We start from the raw sequence: 22897 nt of genomic DNA, 5'->3' as shown, positions 1-22897 counted from the left end.
TTCTCTGATCCACAATGGAAACACAATATTACTTGTTCCATAGACTCCAGTCCTTGACAGGGAAGTAGAAAAATGTGAATAAACAGGACTGCATTAAAGCATCCCTCTCACTTTTTGAATACTACAACACAACTCATAGCAGGACATAAAGTAATTGAAAGACATCGATTTCTAGTCTACTGAGCAGATGCTGGTTTAGATTTTTTTTCCCTTCTTGCTATCAAGAAAATTAAATTGCTGAAGGATCATGTAGTTGGTTAAGGCCGCAAAGTAACATTTTCCAGAGGAGCTATAATTCTTTTGTTGAGGAAGAAGCTGTGAGTAATAAAGGGGCTTTTTCCTAATCCTGCTTTTCAGTTTTCCTCATAGGAACTTGGTGGTATGTGCCAATAAAAAAGATGGGGAAAATTATAGGGAAGTGTTTTCGGCTTTTCTGAAATTACTTTTCTGTACCTTTTCCTTTAATTTTCTTTACACAGTCATTTTTGAATACGAATGGGAACAGATTGAAGAATGGGTTTCTGCAATAGCTATTCTGTTTTTTCAACTCTTATACTTCTTGGTTACTCATAAATATCTAGGTACAAGACTGTCCACATTTGTTTCCCACAGACCTCCCACTTCACATTGTTCCATTCAGTAACGTGTGGGTTTCTTTCTATTCCAGTGAATGATTTCATAACACCTGACGTTCTCCTCTGCTGTGTGCGCTAAAATTCTCCCTGCCCCCTTACTAGATAAGGAAGGACATTCGCCTTTGCAGTCTCTGTGATACAAATATTCCAAAATGTTTATTTTCTCTCCTACCCAGGACTATTGCGGTAGTTCTGTGGAAGTTTACAAACCTGCCGGTTGCTCAGATGAGTCACAGCACTGTGCTCTCCTCCTCTGCGGTCACTGAAGATGCCTGGTGTGTTTGGCTGGTTGGCGGCTCTTATAAATCTGGCTTCTTGCTGCATTCCAGTTTCTGTAGTTCTCTTTCATCTTTCCAATAATTCTTAGCCGTTTGTTTAAACCTACGCAATGTGACACAAAGCTTTTCGCCCCCTGAAGTGGCTGCGCTGAAACGACAAGTTAATTGGTTCATTTTTACATGATTCAGGTTTGCAGGAGGTTGAGCCTCTCTGGGTGTGTGTAAGGTGTGAATATGGTGAATATACAAGTTAAATAGCAGAGCGCTCGGCACTCGGACCAATCCAAAGCTTCTCAGCTCTGTAGCCCGGCTGAATTTTGCTGCCACGAGAACAAAGATCCCGGTGCTCACCAGTCCATCTGTAGAAAAAGAGAAAGAGGCACATGGTGAGCCGAGCCCAGGGCCGGGTTTGCCAGTCCAGCCTCCAGAAGGGCAGCCAAGGCCGGGCTCTGCGTCCAGCCCGTCCCAGCAAAGCTGGGGCTTTCCCCAGCCAGACGGGGCAGGAAGGAAAGTCCTCGCTGTTCCCCGCAGATTTCTGCTTCATCTTCTTCCGCAGCGGATGCTCCTGCCATCTTTGCAAACTGGGAAACGGCCTGATTATCAGACTTGCCTAGATTTTGCTCTCTGTTTTTTGGAAACTCTTACTGAGGAGTGTTTAAAGTTGTCTGAAAGCTCTTAAAAAGTCACGGTGTCTGGAAATTCACCTCTTAGTGATGGAAGAGTTGGTTGTCCTCACGTCTGAGAGCTTCACTCGTGGCTTGTGACTCCCTGCCCACGCTGCCAGGGGTACAGCACGTTCTGAAGCTTTGCTTTGCAAGGAATAGTACTTCTGTAATTAGCACATGGTGAAGAGATAATTAAGCCTTGAGAGGTTATAAGATTTATGTTGGAAATGGAGAAAATATATTCTGAACCTGAGTTTATATTTGTAGACAGCAAGACTTCTTCAGGGCAATCAGCTTTTTGATGTACCATTCAGGCACTGGGCAGCAGCTGATGGCAGGACCTTTCAGCACTCAGCATCTCTCAGTAAAGCACCTCATGGTTTTCAGTTGATTTGCGTAATGAGATTTATTGTGACCTTATAGAAATAGTAGAGAGAAAACCTTCAAGTAAAGCTCTCTGCATCTTCAGAACCTGCTTTCCTTGTGTGTGTGCACTGCAGCTGGTGCCAGACTCTGCAGGGGAGCTGGGGGGGAGGCACAGTGAGTGACTGACACTGGGGTTGTTCCTTCTCTTTCTTTCCCAAGGTTTTCCTAAACTGCTGAATAACTAAGGAGGCAACCTGCCTGATTTCTGAAGCACCACAAGGCTTTTGGCCTGGAGTCTTTAGCACAGATATCTCTTTCCTCTGTATTTCTGACCGAGTCTGTTTTGACAGAAGAAGAGCTGGCTCTGTGTTTACCAGCATGTGTTTTATGAGCTTACATTGCAAAAGTATAAATCCCAGAATAAACAGATGCCAAATTCCAGTGTGTGTTTTAACTTGGGTGGGTTTGTTGCAGCAGTATCCGTACCCACGAGTGGAGCGTTCCCTTCCAGCCCCTCGGGCCGCCAGAGGCATCGCCGAGAAGGGCAGTGTCCTTCCCACACATAACTGCGGGGGCTAAAACCATGAGGCTGGATTGTATTGGTTACGGTTGTCTGCTGGAGATCAGAATTGTCACAAGTACCTTGAGGGTATGGCAAACTGTTTTCTTCTTTTTTTTTTTTTTTTTTTTTTCCCCTTGTGTGCGTTCCCAAAGGATGCGGATTTTTGTTCTTTCTCTCTACACAAACCAGAGATTGTCTCAAAGTGCTGAACCAAAGCACATCATTTAGAAGACTGTCTGGCCTTGTGTTGGAGCCCGTGGGCTTGGGCAGTACCCCAGGATCTCCTCCCCAGCACCTCTTGCCCATTTCCAGTTTAGTCACCCTCAGTGGCAATTAGCCAGCTATATCTTGTTTCCAGATTGTATTTGTTACACATCACCTTGTAGTTTTCTCCATGTTCAGTTACCTATTGAAAGGCAGGAGAGAGACTTTTACCATGGATGGAGCTAAGCTGATTTTTAAGCAGAGGATTGCACTGACTGAGTGTTAGGAAAAAGTGGAAAAACAAAGAAAATTATGATCCAGCTATTTCTTTTGATGGTTGCATGAGCCACCTGTACTTGCTCTAAATCAACTACTTCATTAAATTCCAGTTCGAGGACTTGAATGGTGACTGTCGAGGTAAGTATCCTTGAACGGACGCAATAAAGTATAGAAAGCAGTGACAGGAACTTCACTCTTCACTTTTTCATGACAGCAGACAAAATTCAACCACCTCTGTCCTGGTGTTTCTCTTGGTTTGACGTGAGATGGACAGGGGTATTTTTTAGCGCCACATTTTTGCTATCTGATCTAGAGTTCTACAAAAATTAGGGTTCTGCATGAATCCGTTGATTGATTATTTAAGAAAAAACATTGAGTTATGTCAGGCATGAAAGTTTGTGGGTGGTTTGTTTTGTTTTGGGGGGGTTGTGTGTGGTTGTTTTGTGTTTCGTTTAGTTTTTTTCTGTTACTAGACAAAATCTGATATGCCTAGGTCTTGCTCTGTTCTGTGGATATAAATGAAAAAGCTTTATCAACGTAAACCAATTTAAGCTAGCGGCAAGCATGATTCCAAAACTTCAACAGCAACAGAATTCACAACTGCTACATACTGATATAGTGTAATTGAAGTTGATGCTCTTGTTTGTCTCACAATTAATTTATTTGTGTAATTCCCTTTCCATGAAGACAGGTCCCAGCTGTTTATGAACAGCGTTTTGCCAGCCTCAGTCATTTGCATCCCTACAGAGAATGTTCGCAGTGCTCCATGTCATGCACTGGGGCTCTTTTATTGGCATATAGTATATGCACTTTTATTTTGTGAAATATCCACACACCTGTCTCTTGTAACTCTTGCTTTACAGTGCTGCTTAAAAATTATCCCTGAAGGACATTGCCTGTTTTCCTTTCCTTGCTGATTTTGTTTTCCTCTATTTTGTTGTGTTCCCTGTATACTTCAGAGAATGGGATTATCCCATTTTTATATTTTTAGGTAGATGGGCTGATATGCTTGAAATTTTCCACAGTTCCTTTATTCCTGCTATTCTCCAAGTACAGAAATAATATGTTTGGAACTGTGAATCATAAAGAAATATTTTCTATAATTTTTAAGCAGCATTTAGGTAGCTGTATCAGATATGTTCCAATACCTTCCTCTGTCTTTGCAAGGACTCAACCTCCACCTGCATTGTTTATTTTTGGAAAGAAACATAGAATAAGAGTGTGTGTGGAAAACTGCTGAAGTCATGTTATCAGTCTATTTCAGTATTTAAAATAAGCTAATTGGTTATTGTTTCAATTCCTAAATCCTCTGTTATCATTCGTGTTGTTTCTGGAGATCATTTTGTATCTCAAGATATTTATTTTCCATTTTGAAAGCACAGATACAAAGATAACAGGGCAAGACATTTTGTAGTTTGATTTCTCCTGCTCAGTATTTTTTAACAGCATTCCTTAAAATAGAAATGCAAAACTATGTGTCCTACTTTCTCCTCGCTAAAATAGATGCCTTTTGTTAATTTTAGATACAGCAGAGCAGGATATGTAATTAATGATATCAAAGAATCCATCTGATATTCAACAGGGTCCTAATATCAAGGACAAAAGAAGTCTGGCAACAGCTGTCCCTCATGGTTTGGTTTGTAAAAATGTTTTCTTTTATTTCAGGAAGTTGGATGCTTTCATCTATGACGCGGCGGTGCTGAATTACAAGGCTGGCAGAGACGAAGGCTGCAAACTGGTCACCATAGGGAGCGGGTACATCTTTGCCACCACGGGCTATGGAATAGCGCTTCAGAAAGGGTCACCTTGGAAGAGACAGATCGATCTCGCCCTCCTTCAGTTTGTTGGAGATGGTAGGGACCAATCCTGTTTCCTTTCTTTTCTTTCTTAGGTATGCACAGTTAATTCAGCTTTCGTGGCTCTGAGCCCTTTATTACCGCTTTCTTACAGTCTTCAAAAAAACCAAACATGCAAAAATAAAGGGGAAAATGATTTCTTGATGCCGAGACAGGAATTCTCTTCCACTCTGTTCTAACTCACTTCACCACCCAGAACGTTTGCATCTATTTGCAGAAAGTGTTTTCACATACATCACAAAGTAATGGTAGCCTCAGTGTTAGAGAGCATTTCTTAATGTATTTTTTTATTTTGCCATTGAGCAATTACAGAGGGGTGATCCCTAATCTATTTATACTTCTGGTAAAAGAATGTTTATGGGATTGAAGTAAGGTGACTGGTTTTATTGGATTTCAAACAAGCTGTCTTTCATTCTAGCACAGAAGCAGAAGAATTCTAGGTCCTCTTGGCACTTCTGCCCTGCAGAAAACTTCCCGCACATCTTTGGTGTATTTGTAGACAGTACTAATGGCTTGTTCTCCACATGGCGCTTGAACTACATTTTGATTGTAGAAATCTTTCTTTGCCAAAGTGAAACTTCAAGCTTTTCATATGTGCATGCAAATAAAAATATGCTGGTTAAAAAAATTTGTAATGAATGGCTGAAATCCTGCAGCAGATTAGAATATGGTGTGTTACATAATCATTCTGGTAATATTTTTTTTTACAGAGATACTTGTGTTAGCTGTGCATTTCTCTGCCAGTGAAAAAGAGGGCTCAACTGAAAAATAAATATGCACTTAAAATCACTGATAGCATGTCATTGAGACTAAGAGTAGTAGATTTCTGTATAACAGGACAATTTAAGTGGCAAAGTGCAGGACCTTAGCATAATGGTCTCCTGTTCCGTAAAAAACCAAGACATTAATTTTCATACTGGAGATAGTGAGTGTGTTAGTCTTCCTGCACATGGATTTTGTTCTTGTTATAATCCTAAATGACTGGAAGAGATGTAATCATCATGACTGATGCGTTTTGTCTGGTGAGCATAGAGACATACTGGTGTCATCATTGCTGATGTGTTGGATTTAGAGAGGCTTGTGGAAGAAATGCTGCTCACCTTGCTGAGGAATTAATTGGTGACCCATAAGCTGGGTTTCACGCAATGACATATTCTTGTTTTAAACAGTTGCGATTAATTGGTTAAAATCTTTGCTTTATTTTTCTATTTGTGAATATGCGACTAGAATATTTTTCTGTTTGTGCAATACTATTAAGTGTTAGGTGCTGTAGTTCTGACCTGTTTTTAGATGAGGAAGTTGAATCAGGAAGGTTGAATTAGTTGTCCTGTACTAAAGAAGAAACTTTCTGTATCCTGAAGGAGGATCTGAGGTGTCTTAGTTGTGGACTAACCTCTCCAGATGTCAGAGCATCACCGAGGTTTTCATTCTTTTCACCTTGCATTTTCTTCATGCTTATTCTTTCATCATTTTTGATATTTCTTATGCAACAAAAAGAAATGGAATCACAGAGAAAGAAAACGATTGAAATAGAAGGGAAAGTATTTTAAGCTATTCATGAAAAAGCTCATCACAATACCAAAGATACTGCTTTTTTGTGCATCACTTTGTCTCTGACTGTCAGGGAGAAAATAAAATGGATGGGAGAGAAGAAGGAAAAATCTTATCATGTATTTACACTTTGGCCTGTGGATTTACATAGCATATGAATGCTTATATCTGTAATTCATTTTTAGTAGCTGAAGATAATACAAATGAATTGTCTACAAAACTCAGTATTAAAACTTCCATATGAATAATTTATAGAATTGCAATAGATACAGCTGGCACCCAGTTGAATGAAACCTTGTCATTAAATATCTGCTCCCACATTCATCTTGCGCAGATATTGCTTCAGAAGATAAACAGAAGTTTTGAGTGCACAAACCGTGGAGATTGCGGATGTGTTTATGACATTTTTTTCACTGGTATTTTTCAGCACCTTTAGAAAGTACTCTGAACAACCCATGAATGCTAAAATGTTCGCTTTCCCCTGTAAAAGATCCCTAAATTTGTTCAGAAAATGGTGTGGGCACTATTAAAAAGAACAGCAGTTGGACATATATGATGTGTGGGAAGTTCCATCTTATGAGGATACTCCTGGGAAAGCCTCAGTGGAGTATGAATGAGGTTGTTTAAGTAAATAGACATTCACAAATGAAGGCAGAAATACTTCTTTCACTTGCATAGCCTCTGCAGATTGTAGGATTCTTTAAGACTAAGCCTATAAAACAGAAAAGCACTTGGAAGCAGCACTGCATTATTATTCAGTATATGTAATAGAGCATTCATCACAGTATGGAATAATTTCAATGAATGAATATAAATCTAACGAGTTTCATAACTGTAAGAAAAAAATCCTAATGAGTTGAACAAACACAATTTATTGATATGAATGTTATGTTAATATAATGGGAGAACTTTTTGGATGATACTGTATATTTGAATAAGACTAAGTAATTTGTTTAAAAGTATATCTAACTGCACCTCCAAAAATCATGATCTCGTCTCTCTTTCACATTTGCACAGTGCTGAGATAGTATTTTGAAATGTGTTTTAGAGTTTTAGAGCTTTCCGTTTCCTCTACATGCGTCTTTCTCCTGTGATTTTTTCCTGGCTGATGTAAAACTCCCAACTGAAGTATTAATGACTTGTTCATGCAGGAGTGTTTTTTCGTACTTCTCAACGCACAATGCTTTTTCTGTGTTAACGTCAATGGCTTTCGACCCTCTTTTTTATTTTGTAGGCCCTAGAAAAAATAAGGTAAATACAGAGGGACGTAGGGTTGTTTTAGGGATAACTAAACTTAGGCTGGGTGGTTTATATATAGCTACATGTGTAGTGCTCTGATCCTGAGGATAGTTGTACTGCGTGGACAAATTACACTGACAATTAACAATCACACTGTGAAAGCAATGGCATCCTGGGGTGGATTACAAGGGGAGTGGTCAGTAGGTCAGAGAGGTTCTCCTGCCCCTCTGCTCTGCCCTGGTGAGACCACATCTGGAATATTGTGTCCAGTTGTGGGCCCCTCAGTTCCAGCAGGACAGGGAACTGCTGGAGAGAGTCCAGCGCAGCCACGAAGATGCTGAAGGGAGTGGAGCATCTCCCGTGTGAGGAAAGGCTGAGGAGCTGGGGCTCTGGAGCTGGAGAAGAGGAGACTGAGGGGTGACCTCATTCGTGGGGATCAATATGGAAAGGGGGAGTGTCAGGAGGATGGAGCCAGGCTCTTCTGGGTGACAACCATGATAGGACAAGGGGCAATGGGTACAAACTGGAACACAGGAGGTTCCACTTAAAGATGAGAAGAAACTTCTTCCCGGTGAGGGTGCCAGAGCCTGGCCCAGGCTGCCCAGGGAGGTTGTGGAGTCTCCTTCTCTGCAGACATTCCAACCCGCCTGGACACCTTCTGTGTAACCTCATCTGGGTGTTCCTGCTCTGGCAGGAGGATTGCACTGGATGAGCTTTTGAGGTCCCTTCCAACCCCTGACATTCTGGGATTCTGTCTCGCTGGAAGGAAACAGGCTACAAGGTGCCACGTTTGCTGCTCTGACAAGGAGGAGAAGTGACAGAGGGCAGGAGGATGGGCAGGAGTTGCTGAGGAATGTAAAGAATAGCTACTTAGTTGTGTCAGAAATAGAATTATCCCCAAAACGTTTCATCACTTGGTCTATGCAGGTTCATATACATAGAAGCTGAGATAAATATACATTTTTTAGTAGAAGAATAATTGCTTTGGAACACGGAATCTTCTTGGTATGAAGAGTTAGAAGTTGCTTTTTCTTCTTTAAAGAATACAAGTGAAGTGTATTACCAGCGAATTTCTGGTCTTGTACATCTTACTATCTGTACGTCACATCTCAATATCTGCAAAAACTTGCAGGTGACAATTAGCATCCACAGTTTTGTTTAAAATATTTGATCTTCAGGATAATTCTCTCAAGCACACTGGTGGTTGCGTGGTTTTTTTTGGCTTGCTGTGGTCACAAGATGAAACTTTCATTGATTTTTTTTTAGCAGAGCAATACAAATATTTCTACTGAGACACAGAAGACTGTTTCTCAATCTTCTGTTGAGAACTAGAAGCATCCAGGAGTGCAAAAGCAACTGGAATGATACGGCTGCAGAGAAGCAGCAACATCATCTTGTTCGGATCTTCCACCCACAGCCACAGGGATGTGAGAGAACAGAAATGTCGTGCATGAAAGAATCGTGTGATACGTGCTTTGGTTTCTTTCATAAAGCTCTGTAAGGAGCAGCCGGGCAGGCGGACGTACCCCAATCCAGCACGTTACCCGAGCAGCTGGCAACTGCTGTTTCGTGCCATCTTGCCCTGTGCTCAGTAAAGCTCAGGCACAAGCCCACGTAATGTGTAATTTAGCAAGTCTGTAACTGCTGGACTGCAAGGTCTGTGCAGGAACCGTGTTCCTCCAGCCTGCAACTCCGGGAACTTCTGGCCAGGTGTCTGAACGCCCAGGCGTTGCTGTTACTGCTCTGACTTGGGCTGCACGGTGCCATTTAGAGCAGAGCGGTACTTTTCTAGAAATATACTCCAAAGTAGTTTGAAAGGCGTTGCCTCTGAAGCCTATAGCATCATGTCTGTGGGATTTGGAGCAGAATCACTGGTGCCTAGTAGATGAGGAAAATTTATTTTTCTTTCTCTATGGCTTTTTTTTTTTCTTTTGCAAGCAAATGAGATTATTGAACTACAAACGACAAAGCTGCTTTGGGATTAAGAGACTGTGCATGGGATGGAGAGAAAGACAGCAAGGAGCCTTTAGCTATGGGGGATGCAGCAGAAATAGAGGGATAAAAGGCCCATGACAACAGAAAGGGATGGAAACAAGGAACAGATTAATGCTGGGTAAAGGGAGCAGGTTTGGAGAGGAGTGGGGGAGACGCTGACCAGGCCAAGCATCTGCTGTGTGAGGTGTTTGTAACCCATTGCGCTGCTGCAGGTTATGGGCTCCATTCAAGAAGGTCTGGGGACAGATCTCCAGGGCTGGAGGGACAGAGGGTGCAGCCGCGTTCAGCCCTTAACCGGGAGCGCTGCAACTTTTAAAGCAATTAGAGACACAGAGACGTAAAGAAGAAAACTGGCTTTGGTTTGAGTTTCCACAGAGAGTCTGTTATCCCTTTCCTAATAACTTTCAGTTCTGGTTAATCTTTATGTGCTTTTAGGGTGGCTTAATACACTCAGAATTATTTTCCTGGGTGGATAATTGCTTCCCACTCCTTAGGGGTAATAGGCAACTGTGGAAATGAGATTTGCCCCCTCACATCTGGAAGAGGAAAGCACTTTGCTATTTTTTTCATATTTTAGCATAAGCCTTCCAAATTGCTGTTTAGATTATACGGCAATGTGACTCACACTGGCTGTTAAGGACCGAGAAGGAAATACGTACGCAATTATAAGGACATATTTTCCGTGCGTGCTGCTCAGGCAGAATACACCCACAATCCCAGTGATTTTCTGTTTATATATTTAGTGTCCTCCTTAAGCAGTGGGTGGAACAAATGTGACTGGAGCGTGTGAGTGTGTAAGTGGAGGGTGTTTGTGTAGCTGAACAAGAGTTAGAGGGATTGTAATATTGAAAGTCGTGCTTAACGGTCCTGTTAATTCATCCGTAATTAACGGGGGCATGTAGAGTGCGGTCATTAGCTCACGAGAGGTTTATTGCTGTCAGTCATCTGTGTTCATCTTTCTATTTTTACAGGGGGAAATAACTCAGAAAACAAGAGTAAAGGACATTGTTTTGGGGGATCCAGACTGAATTTAAAAAGTCACTGTGCTCTTATGTAATCTCATCCAGAAGCTGCTGTATGGATCATATAATAGGTCAAACTGGCATTGATGAGCTTATTGAACCAAACACACATTGACCCATTTGGCTCCTGACTCCTCCGTTCAGGGTAAAGACCCTCTCAGGTTGGAGTCTCCAGGTGACGGGTGCTGCCTCCTCCATCGCTCGGTGGGAGCTGCCACCAGAGCATGCGTGAAACAGCCTGTCCCTACAGCCGAGAACTGCCGTTTGTCCGGTTGGGACAAGCAGGTGATTCTGCTAGTGCGGCCGCAGTCATTTGAAGGTGATGCCCTACATCTGACTGATGTGAAAGCATATATTTACCCCTTTCATTCAAGATCTATAATTGGTTTAGATCAGTTTTCCTTACTTGTGTGCTGGCGCCTCAGGTTAGAGCTTTGCTCAGGAGTCACCGCCCCTTTTACCCTTCACACCAGCCTGGTTGCTTTTGCACCTTCTGCTCCGTCACGTGCACCGTGATCTCCCGCTGGGCTGCCCTGCGCCTCGGACAAGCTGGGGGCCGTGCTGAGGCTGGAGCTCTGCTGGGCTCAACCAAAGAGCCGCAGAGACGCGGGGCTGCAGCCGCGCTGTCCCCTGGGCAGAGCATCCTCTCCTTCATGCCCTGCGCTCGTTCCTGCAGAATCCGCAGGCGACACTTCAATAGGGACGGTGTGTGAAACAACCCAGTGTAGGGGAGAATTAATTGTTCCAGGCAGCTCTCCTTCACGCAAATCCATGTTTTTTGGGGTCGGAGGAGGGTGGATTTGGTTCAGGCACATTGGCACCGGGGTTTCCAGAGCTCAGGCGATTGCAAGTGCCTTTGTGCAGTGGATCTCACTGTGTAAATCTGATCTCCCACCCACACTCACGAGAGCAGTAGCCCATTTGAGAAGTGCCGCTGTCAGAGAAACCCCCATTAGGTTGTTTTTTCTCAGTTTGTTTAAGGTTTGCTGTTCCTCAGTGCCAGGGTTTGGGTTGCAGTAAGCTGAAGGTACGTGCTGGCACTCTGAACCACCCTGGAATTGTCATTTCCAAACAGCACCTGAAGTGTTAAAAATCTTTTTCTGGATCCAGAAGGGACATATAAAATAGATTTCTTCTCTCTTCATGTGTGAGAATAATTAAATAGGTTAAAATTAAAGGAAGAACTTGATGAAAATTACCCCATTCAGAGTACCTAAGGAAGTAGTTGAGGCAGCCTGTGAACCATCAGTGATTATCTCCAGGAACCTATGGCTTTAACCTACATGGTTAAAGTAGGGCAGAAAGACACCTGTCTTTTAAAGAAGAAAAATAGGAACTCAGTGAATTATAGACGTTAGTGCTTATAGGAATATTAAAACAAATTCTTTAGCAGTTTACTTTGATCATTTGGAGGATAATAAGAGAATCAAATTTAAAAAGTCAATTTTCCAATTACAAATCTTATAAAATTAATGTAATTACTCATCTGATAGGATGACTGTTCTTGCAGAGAATGCAGATAAATGAAACAGAAATAAATAGTAAATTCTTCACAAGGACATTTTCTGTTTCCTTTTCCACGTAGTCAATACTTTGACTCTAATCACTGTTTATATGTTGCTGCCTTTTCTTCCATCCCGTAATTTTTATTTAATGGATTCTTGACAAGCATTTCTCTTGTGCAGAGCTAATGCCAAAGTCATATCTCTGTCCATTTTATTCCTTCAATTTCCCTGCATCACTCACTCTGTCCAAACTCCTGCTGGTGTTTTTTCACTGGGGGCTGGTAGGACGCAGCAGCTTTAAAATCCACCATGGTCCCACGCTTGGGACGGCTGGTTTGGACTGTCATGGGTCTGCGCTTAATCTGGCTGCATTCCCGTCACACTGAAACCAGGCCAAGGCTTGGCTTACTTCCCAAGACCGAAGATCAAAGGAGGTAAATCAGGGGCTTTCTTTGATTTTTGGGGGGTGTTTTTCTCCCAGGATGAAGCTCAACCTGCAGCGGTGCTGGCTGGGATGGTGCCCTTGGTGCTGGTCGGCAGCTGGGGGGAGGTGATGGATAAAACCCCTCTGGCTGTGGATTTGGAGAGGGGATGGAGGCACCACCAGCGATGCTGAAATTCTGGTGCTTGGGACTTGCTGACTGTCATCATATGCTCTTGGGTTTGCCATCAGGAGGATACAGGGTTAGATTCTCCATCTCGGACACTTTTGTATCCTGAGGGAGAACAGGAGGAGATGCTCAGGTGCCCCTCAAGCTTCAGAGGTCTCGCTTTCTTTCTTGGAATGGATTTTATTGTTTTCTTTTTAAATAAGCAGCAAAGAAGGTTATCCTAGTCTGTTTGTTCTCTTATTGGATGTAATTATAAAACTTTGGCCTTGTTTATTTCTGGCAAGTTTGTAACTAGGGACATATTCAGGTGATAAACAAAGATTGGGTTTTTTTTCTAATCGTGAGGAAGGCATCAGACAAGTATTGAAAAACTTATTCCCTCTTAAAAAAAAAAAAAATCTTACTCCAGACTGCTTTTCTATAAGTAGATATGGAGAATGATGGATTATATGCTTAGGGGATTTCTCTTTTTTATAAATAACATGTAATTTTCAGTATGTGTGCATCTTCCTGGAAGCACGTATAGATGCAGAGGAAAAAAACACTTGGAAACAAAATAACATGAAGGAAATGACCCATAAGGTAGATAGCTTTAACCATCAGTATCTTGTGGCTGGTCTATCACTTGGGAAGATGCTGCTTCTCTTGGGAAGGTGATTTAATGAGCAAAGCTGAGAACCAAGGGAGGATGCCAGGTCCGTACAAGATGCTGGGCCTGGGAAGCGAAGGGAATGTGGGGATGCCAGTGACCCCTCTTAAAGAGCCCCTGCGAGGTGACACTTCTCCAAGAGACGGTGACAGGGCCTGCGGAAGGGCAGCATGTCCCTCAGCTCCGGGGGTGACGCTTCCCACAGCCCGCAGAAAATACTGAGGGCTGCGACAAGCGAAAGTGTGTAATTCTACCCTTTGATCTCTCTCTTTTCTGTGTCCGGATAATGATGGTTTTTATTGAGAAAAAATGTTTCAGGGGGTGCACTGGACAGTTTGTCACTCCTTGCCAGAATGATGAAGTGTCAAATACTTTAGAGGTGTTGCACTAAAATGTAGGAAAAAAAGGTGTTCTGGGGTAGTCAGAGTCAGAATGGCCAAGTGGCCCGTTTCCGAGCAAATGGCACAGAGAAATACAAAGGGATTAAGCACCGTTCACGCTGTAACCTAAAACCGTTGTAAATAGTCTAGAATTACCACTGAGATAGTGAGAATTTTGCAATTTATTAGAGAAGACCATACTGTGTTTTGAGTGAATTGTGCAGATGCTCAACACTGCTTGAAATATAGATCCTTAAAATACTTATACTGATTCTTACACTATGAGGCAGACTTTTTGATACAGCACTATAGAAATTTTAAAAATATCTTAATGGAGGCACCATGCAGTTATTTGTGAATTTTGCAAGTCAAATATACTGTGAACATATTAAACAAAAAAGAAACACGATTTTTTAATCAAATATATTGGAACTCTTCGTTTTCTAATTTTGTGCTAGTGTCATGATGTACTTTGTTGCTGAAATCCGCCACTAGTCATTTAATTGTTAATCTAGTCCACACATGGATGGAGGTAGAAAATGATTGTGACGTTACATTACTTTTAGTAAGTGCCTGAAGTGAAAACCAAAAGCCTTAAAACAAGTCTGATTAATATTTAAAAGTAACTTGAGACCCCCCAATTAGCTGCAGACTTGAACTCCATTAGCACTTGGTTCTTTCAGGCCGGGCGTTTATATATATTGAGGTTGCTGACTTAGATTTCCAAGGTCTGTCTCATGGAAGGTTTCAGGCTCTTATTGCTGATGAGAATTATGCACATGTGGAGACAACTCCTCTCCAGTGCCTGGTAATCACTGATCCCTGGCCTTTCAATTGCCAGGACTAGTCTATTGCTATAGATGTCATCACCCTGTATTTGCCTCACAAGTCAGATCACCCAAAAGGGTTTGCAACACAACCATGTTCCTTCTGAAGGACTTGATTCTTTTCTATATTTTTTTCTGAGCCAAAGTTTAACCAGCCTCAAAGTTCACTGGTTTTCATTCCAGCTCCAGGGCAAGTTTGGAAGAGGCTGATTTTTTAAAGGGATGAATTGACACCCTAGTTAAAAAATTCCTCATACCTGAGGATTTTGTAATAAAAATGTTGTGCCTTCTGTAAATATCCTGGGTAAAGTGTAATGAGCAGGAAGAGCAATAAGCATTTTTGCCAGTTTTATAGGGTCAGCTATGCTGAAGGGTTATTACATTTAAATTAGTAACAGTTTTGTCTGTGTTTCTGTGTGTATGTATACACATATATGTATGTATATGTATACACATGTATGTACAAATATATACTGTAAATGGTAACTGATTTATATACATAGACCAGATTTACCAGCCTAATCTGTCCATTCCCAGATACTATAATTTAATAAAGATGACAGTCCAGTGATTCACAGTGCTTTGCAATCTATAAAATTGTGGATTGCTTTTGGATATTAATTAACAGTGATTTCTGTCAATGTCAGATATAATGGAAGGGATATTGCAGAGCAGGATCTGCGGGACTCGGGGATGCTTTGTTCTTCATAGCATGCCAAAGCACTGTCATTTATCTCCACTCAAAACAAGCTTGGTTGGTTTCTGTAGTGATGTTTTTGGAAAGGTTAGTGGATTATCAATAGTTACTTTAGGTGTACATGCCGAAGGGAAAGAAGCGCAGAGGAAACAGTAATAAAAAAGAGGTTTAAATTCCTTCATGAATTTTGTTATGAATTGTAAAAGGGCACAGCAGTCAAATCAAATTGATGTTTGACGGTCTTGGGAGATGTGAATTTTCCTGTGGGAAGTAATGAGGGCTGGTTGTCAGAGCTCCAGCTACTAATGCACAAACCAGAAATCCTGCTGTCTCTCTGGACTTGGGTTCTTCTCTCTTCTATGGCCTCTGTGAGTTTTATTCGTAGACTTTGGGGAGAACTTGAAAGAGAAATGAGGGGAACAGTCCACTGAGGTTTAGCAGAACAAAAGAAATCCAAATGTTCTAAGATATGGAAATGCAATAATGAACCCCAGTTATCTATGTAGTGACAGTGCAATATCTACACTGGTGCAATTAATAATTTATTGTGCCTATGTCCTGGATTAGAAGGCTTTAAAAGATTCATTAGGATTGAGTTTCTTCTTTGGGGATGCTCATAGGTATTTTGAAGACTGAGCACTGTAATCTGGGAGAAGATACGCTGCCTTTTTCAGATGTACACGCTCAGTTCGTGCTTCAAGCACAAAACTAAACTCAGAATTAACTAGGAACTAAATAATATGTCTTACAAATTTGTGAAATGCCTTTGCTAAAGTACCTCAGTACTTTTCCTTTCTACTTCAATTTTTCCTTCACATTCTGTGAGAGACAATTTCTCCCTCACAGTCTTGTGTCCCACTTGCAACTTGTACATCTGGATTATTTGTGGGCTGCAGCTTTCCTAGCGCCCTGGCGCTGTCCTGCAAAATGCTCCCGCGCAGCAGGTCATTGATCTGCTAGTCCAGCTTGAAGGTGGCTGAAATGTCAATACAGCTTCTAGCCGTTGTTTTTCTGATCTTTACTCCAATGATGTATGGATTATAATAGTGAAAACACATTTTCTTATCATTGGGTAAGGATTAGGGATATGTAGCGTGAGAATTCTTCCCGCAGATTGAAGCCGTATCCTAAACTGTGAAACACACCAAGCCAGCTCAGTACCGTACCCTCTGGCCCTCTGTATTGCCTGCTGTATCTTCTAGAAACAATGAAGTTAATGACCTAAAAAAATAATAATAGAATTCCTCAGCTGACTATATCCCCAAGAGAGTAAAAAGGCATGTATACACGCGCAATGCATCAGAACAACACTAAACACTTGAAAATTAATCATATCATGCAATATGAAAACCAGACTTGGCAGGAACAGTGACAGCTGCTCGCACACCTCTGTCTGTGTTGGCAGTAGCGAACACTGCTAAGGGACACCGTCCTCCATCTGAGGCCAAATCTCATGGGTGAAATACAGATTCTAAGAGTAAGGAACAGAGGCAGCGAGTGGATCTGCTTCCTTGGCTGGAAGCACATGAGGTGTTTCAGTGGCAGTGAGGATGTGGCACAGCCAGAACCAGACCCCAGGACCGCTCTGTTCCGGGCACGCGATGATGCCATTTATTTTTGTGCCGCTGTCTGAGAGTCAGTGGCGGCAGCAGAAGGCCTGAGGAGACTGTGAGATGAAAGGTGGGGGAGCCAGAGGGCCAGCAGGGAGCAGAGGGGGTGTCCAGGGCACCACGAGGGACGCGGCTGGGTGGGAGTACATGCCGTGGGAAGGGTGGGCAGTTACTGCATTCCCCACCTCTCGGGGGGAAACAGAAAATGAAAAGAGGCAGAAAGCCAGGAGAACTGTATTTGAGAGATACTGCTTATTACAATAAAATACTAATTTTTTTTTAAAAAAGGAAAAACTTAATCAGGAAAAGGCACATACTGTATTCATGCAAGCACCCAGGCATTAAGTGACAGTTATTTTCTATAGAAAAGCGGTGTGTGAAACACAATAGACTTTCTTCATACTGCGTCATGTATAACTATGTTTCCTCACTGGCTGCCTGTGCTGTACAAGTAAAGCTGGTCAAGCTTTTTCTTTCCAAAATGACATTACTGTGACCTGCAGCCATCATGCTTTGGGTGATTTTACATCCAGTGGTGGTGACTGTCATTGCTTTGCCAAGTACTACTGGGGAGAAAAAACAGAGAGTTTTGATAAATAATGTAATTTCTTTTTAAAGCGCTTGTAGATCAGAAAGTGGTTTAAAATTACGTCTCCAAATCAGTTACCTGTTACTGAAAGGCAGCCAAGTCTGGGAGGAGATGTGACGGATGGCACTGCAGAGCTGGCCCGGCGCGGCATCGCGAGGCTGCGGGACCTGGCGGCTGCTGCTCAGGCTGAATGCTTAAACTTGCGTTTAGTCTTTGTTGTCTGGGTGGACGGTCCTTCAACATTCAAAACCATCTTTTTTTTGGCTGGGAGGCTGGAGTAAAAATATGGTATGGAAGGGACGTGTGGATTCAAAGCACACATAGATAGCTGGATTGTAAGGTTTTTCATGAGGTTATCTGGTTAGTAGCTGTTCAACATCAAAAATAACACAAGAGACAAGAACACTAATAAATCAAATCCCCAGATACCCAAGCCCTAGGGAGCAAGAGATACCAGAGACAACAGAGAGATCACACATGTCAGGAGAGGTCCAGCCAGAACGTTGCAACTTGTATGAAAAGGGGAAACAAGATTATCATGGGACTAATAGGAAAGAAAAACTTCTTCTGCCGTGTTTTAAAGGGATGGTGAGAACATGTGAAATTTATTTTGCCACGTTTAAGGGAAAAGTCAGAGTGGATCGGGGAGGAACAAGTGCAGAAAATGGAGAGGAGGGAGCTGGTTGTGTGTCAGGACACGTGCCTGATCCCTGTGTCTGTCACTGCAGCCCGTCCTGTCTCTCTATTAAACTCCGTTCTTGGCTGGTTTTGGTGTGATCGTGCTTTCCACTGGGCAGCAAAGGCAGCTCTCCTGGGTGCACTGTTTATAGCAACCAGAAGAAAGTTTTACCCAAATCACAGATCCTGCTTTCTAGAGCACCCGGCTTCCCACGTTATTTATGAAATCTGAGGACATCTGAAACTAGGGTGCCGTGAGTGCAAATCTGCTATATTTGCAAATCCTTAGTAGATAAGACTAAAGTGCTCCACAAATGCAGCAGTAAATGGTGCTGTATTTTTAACTTGCAAAGGCTTTTGAATCCTGTGAGCAGTAACATTTGCATTCTGCTTTGACTCCTTGCTCTTTAGGGGAAATGGAAGAGCTGGAAACCCTGTGGCTGACGGGTATTTGCCACAACGAGAAGAACGAAGTCATGAGCAGCCAGCTGGACATCGACAATATGGCAGGAGTGTTTTACATGCTTGCAGCAGCCATGGCTCTCAGTTTAATCACCTTTGTCTGGGAGCACTTATTTTACTGGAAACTTAGATTCTGCTTCACTGGAGTCTGCTCAGATAGGCCGGGATTGTTGTTCTCAATCAGCAGGGTTAGTATGACTTTCATTTTCCCCCTTCGGGCAATAGACAGAATAAACCCTGCCTCCCAAAAACATGATTTTCCCTTTTATTCCTACTTGGGCGTTTGAAGTACATGTTAGAGCACCAGTGTGATGCTCTAGAATAGTCAATGGGCTTTGGATGCACTTGTACTCCATGGGAGGTCTTTTCTCCATTGGATTATTCTAGGGTATGAACTATCATCTGCCAGGATAATCAGTAATCAAATGCTGAAAACAAATACATTTAAGGGAAATTTTGATGAAGAAATGGTGGAGCTATTCGGATACAGGAAATGGATTGATTTCCGCCAAAAAATCCCCCCACAAACAACACCAAACCAAAACAAAACACCACAAACAAACAAAACAAAAAAACCCACCACCACCAACAAAAAGCACAACAAAATTGATGACAGGCATTAGCTCTCAGTTTTGTGTATTTCTTAAACAGGTGGATTTTAAGTGGTAAAAATATACTGGAATGTTTTTATAAGCTTTTCTTGATAGCAAACTTGAATAAACCATATGAGAAAAGGTCAAATACAAGTGTCATTATGTTTGGCTTGGACACTAAGACAGATTTCAATGATAACTTTGCGAACCCAAACTGGATTTACATATCCAAATAACTGATACTTGTTGTAAAATAAGGGAAGTATGAGCTTGTTCTTACATTTTTGACAAATGAGTTGGTTTTGGTCCTTTTTTTTTTTTTAACCAGTACTTTTATTAGTTAATTGACTTTGGTGGATCTTTTATATAGCTGAGGAGAATTGAAAATGATACTAAAATGCCTAATTGCTTTAAAATGTGCAGAAATTACTCTGTTGAGTAAATTGGACTGTATTGGAACTGCATTAAAAAGACTCTGCCTTACCCTGTTAGGGATTGTCTAGAGAAGCATATACACTTTAACCTTCTCGTTTTATATTTGAAATTTGTACTTTTGGCCTTTTACATGTGAAATTTTCCTTACCGATGCGAGGGGAGAAAAGAACTTATTTCAAAGGCAAATTTCTGAGAGTTGCAAGTTCACAGGGTCGGAAATGTCAATTGAGTTCACAGGAGGACTGAAGAGGTTGAAGTTAAAGGATGGATTTCAACCTTTTGCTCAAAATAAACTCAAATTCAGGCTTCAGAAAGAGCTGTGTCTTTTTCATATGTGCCAGGATAGGAAACAAAAGAGCTAAAATACCATGACGAGGAGCCTTTTTATTTCAGTGACAGTGAAGAGTACCTTAACTTCCAAGCAAATAGCCTGACTGCAGGTTTGTTTAGAGGGGTAACTTAATCCCTGGTTTAAAATAATAGTTTCCATTACTGAAGGTTAGTTACATGTTGTGATGAGACATGGGAACCTTTTAGGGTCCCTTCTAATCTTGTTTTCTGGAATAAGCAGGGGAGGCCAACATGGACCACTGGCAATTTTTCTTCTTTACAGTTCCAACAGATATGGTGGAAATTATTCTTCCATATCGATGCAAGGAAATAGTAACAAAAGGATAGATATGTACTTTTAGTCTTTCCAGTCATTAGATAAGCAATGTTTAAATTTTTTTTATTGCTAACTAAAAATAGAATGGAAGTATTTCAAATTTACACCTAGTGATTTAATTTGTTACTTCTGTTACAGGGTATTTACAGCTGCATTCATGGAGTACATATTGAAGAAAAAAAGAAGTCTCCTGACTTTTCTTTGACCAATTCCCAAAGCAATATGTTAAAACTACTGCGAACAGCGAAAAATATGACCAATATCAATCCTTCAAGAATTAACTCCCCCAAAAGAACAGCTGATTTTATTCAGAGGGGTTCCTTGATTATGGATATGGTCATGGATAAGGGAAACTTGATATTTTCTGATAACAGATCCTTTCAGACAAAGGACAACTTTTTTGGTGACAACATGAGTGAACTGCAGACACTTCCTGGCAATCGACACAAGGACAATCTTAACAACTATGTTTTCCAAGGTCAGCATCCTCTCACACTGAATGAGTCCAATCCAAATACAGTAGAGGTTGCAGTCACAACAGAAGCAAAAGTGAACTCCAGACCCAGGCAGCTCTGGAGGAAATCTGTTGAATCTTTACGTCAAGAATCTGTACGTCAGAGCCAAGGCTCCCAGAGAGAAAACGGGTCAGATGAAAACAGGCAGCTTTCCTTGAAAAGCCAAAGATACCTTCCCGAAGAGATTGTCCATTCAGATGTATCAGAGACGTCAAGCCGAGCTACTTGCCATATGGAACCTGAAAACAACAACAAGCACCACAAAACCAAGGACAATTTTAAAAAAAGGACAGTAGCATCAAAATACCCAAAAGACTGTAGTGAAGTGGAACTGACATATCTGAAAACCAAACAGAGCTCTCCACGGGATAAAATCTACACGATTGATGCTGACAAGGAGCCAGGATTCCGCTTGGACACCCCTCAGTACGTCGAAAACATCGTCCTTCCAGAACCTATAGAGTTTCCTGATGTTTATCAAGATCACAATGACAACTACAGGAAAGCAGAACATGCAAACAGGACTCCCTTGCACAACGAAGACAGTCTTCCAAATAATGAGCAGTATAAACTTTATGCAAAGCACTACACTTTAAAAGATAAGAATGCTTCCCCTGTTGACGTGAATGATAGGTACAGACAGAATTCCACCCACTGCAGGAGCTGTCTTTCCAACGTGCCCACGTACGCGGGACACTATTCGAGCAGATCTCCCTATAAATGCGACGCATGCTTGCGAATGGGGAACCTCTACGATATTGAAGAAGATCAGATGCTGCAGGACACAACGAACTTATCACTTCCTGAAGAAATATATGAGCATAGCTGGTCACAAAATAATGCTCTGCAATATCAAAAAAAAAATAAATTGAGGATTAGCAGGCAACATTCTTTCGATAATATCGCTGATAAGTCTAGGGAAATTGATATTGGAAGACCTTCTCGTAGTATAAGCTTGAAAGAAAGAGAGAAATTTCTACAAAGTAGTCCGTATGCAAGCATGTTTAGCGTGCCCTCAAGCAAACTGTTGGGCAACAAGGCCTCACTTTTCACTCACGCTCTGGAGGACAGTAAGCGGAGCAAGTCCCTGTATCCTGTTCACTCAGATGATAATCCCTTCCTGCACCCGTCTCGTGATGACCAGCACTTATCTCTTAGGCGAAGTCCAGCTGATCTTTATAAACATTCATTACCAACGAGAGGAAGACATGATAATTATTTAAGGTCATCTATAAAGTCTACAGCCTCATACTCTTCCAGGGATGGTCGGATCCATAATGACATGTACATTTCAGAGCATGTTTTGCCTTATGTTGCAAATAGGAATAGCTTGTACTCAACTCCAAGGGTTTTAAATTCCTGTAGCAATAGACGCGTGTATAAGAAAATGCCTAGCATTGAATCAGATGTTTAAATTTTCCATGAACACTTCATCTATAGGGAAAAAATAGTTGCCACCATCTTAGAGGGGAGAATTTATTCTTTAACAGTATCCTGCTATGGTAAATGATATGTAAACCTCTCCCTTTCCCAGTGTACTTTTGTACATGAATAGGTAAACTAGTATGCTCTTAACCATCCTTTTAAAATATGTCTTGATGAAAAGGATAAAAAAATAGCCATTTATGTATGCATTGTATATAAATGGCAAGCTGTACTGAAATAGCCCCAATATATGTTGGCAACTATGCTGTCTGTATCTAATTATTTTACTATTTTGGTTATTCTAATTTATGTTGCTAAGTATCATTCAATGTACGTTTGTCCTTAGAAATGTTTAATGATTTTCTAGCACTGGATAAGCAATATGGTATGCATGTAGTATGACACAGACAAAAAGAATTAGGAATGCATTTGCACAGTTACAAATGTGAGACTCTAAAAGAGAACAGAAAGCTAGGGTTTCAAAAATATATTTTAGCTTCATAATCATTTTCAAAGCCAAATAATAATTAAAAAACCCCAAACCCTGGGACCTCAATAAATAAAATAATAGTGTGTTAGCACAGAATTAGTATGTTCATTGG

The 22897-nt window shown here is 41.5% G+C and overlaps 1 protein-coding gene across 1 annotated transcript in view; it reads left to right on the top strand.

The window, feature by feature from the left end:
* Window positions 1–22284, top strand: part of GRIN2A (glutamate ionotropic receptor NMDA type subunit 2A) — a 173372-nt gene extending 151088 nt beyond the window's left edge. The window contains exons 11-13 of the mRNA XM_065644678.1: window positions 4655–4842; window positions 18610–18848; window positions 20494–22284. Of these exons, the coding sequence (XP_065500750.1) occupies window positions 4655–4842; window positions 18610–18848; window positions 20494–22284 (2218 nt within the window). The remainder of the gene's footprint in view (window positions 1–4654; window positions 4843–18609; window positions 18849–20493) is intronic.
* The last annotated feature ends 613 nt before the right edge of the window (window positions 22285–22897 follow it).

This window comes from Caloenas nicobarica, chromosome 14, assembly GCF_036013445.1.
Source record: "Caloenas nicobarica isolate bCalNic1 chromosome 14, bCalNic1.hap1, whole genome shotgun sequence".
NCBI classification, from domain to species: domain Eukaryota; kingdom Metazoa; phylum Chordata; class Aves; order Columbiformes; family Columbidae; genus Caloenas; species Caloenas nicobarica.
This window is presented reverse-complemented; position numbering and strand designations above follow the sequence as displayed.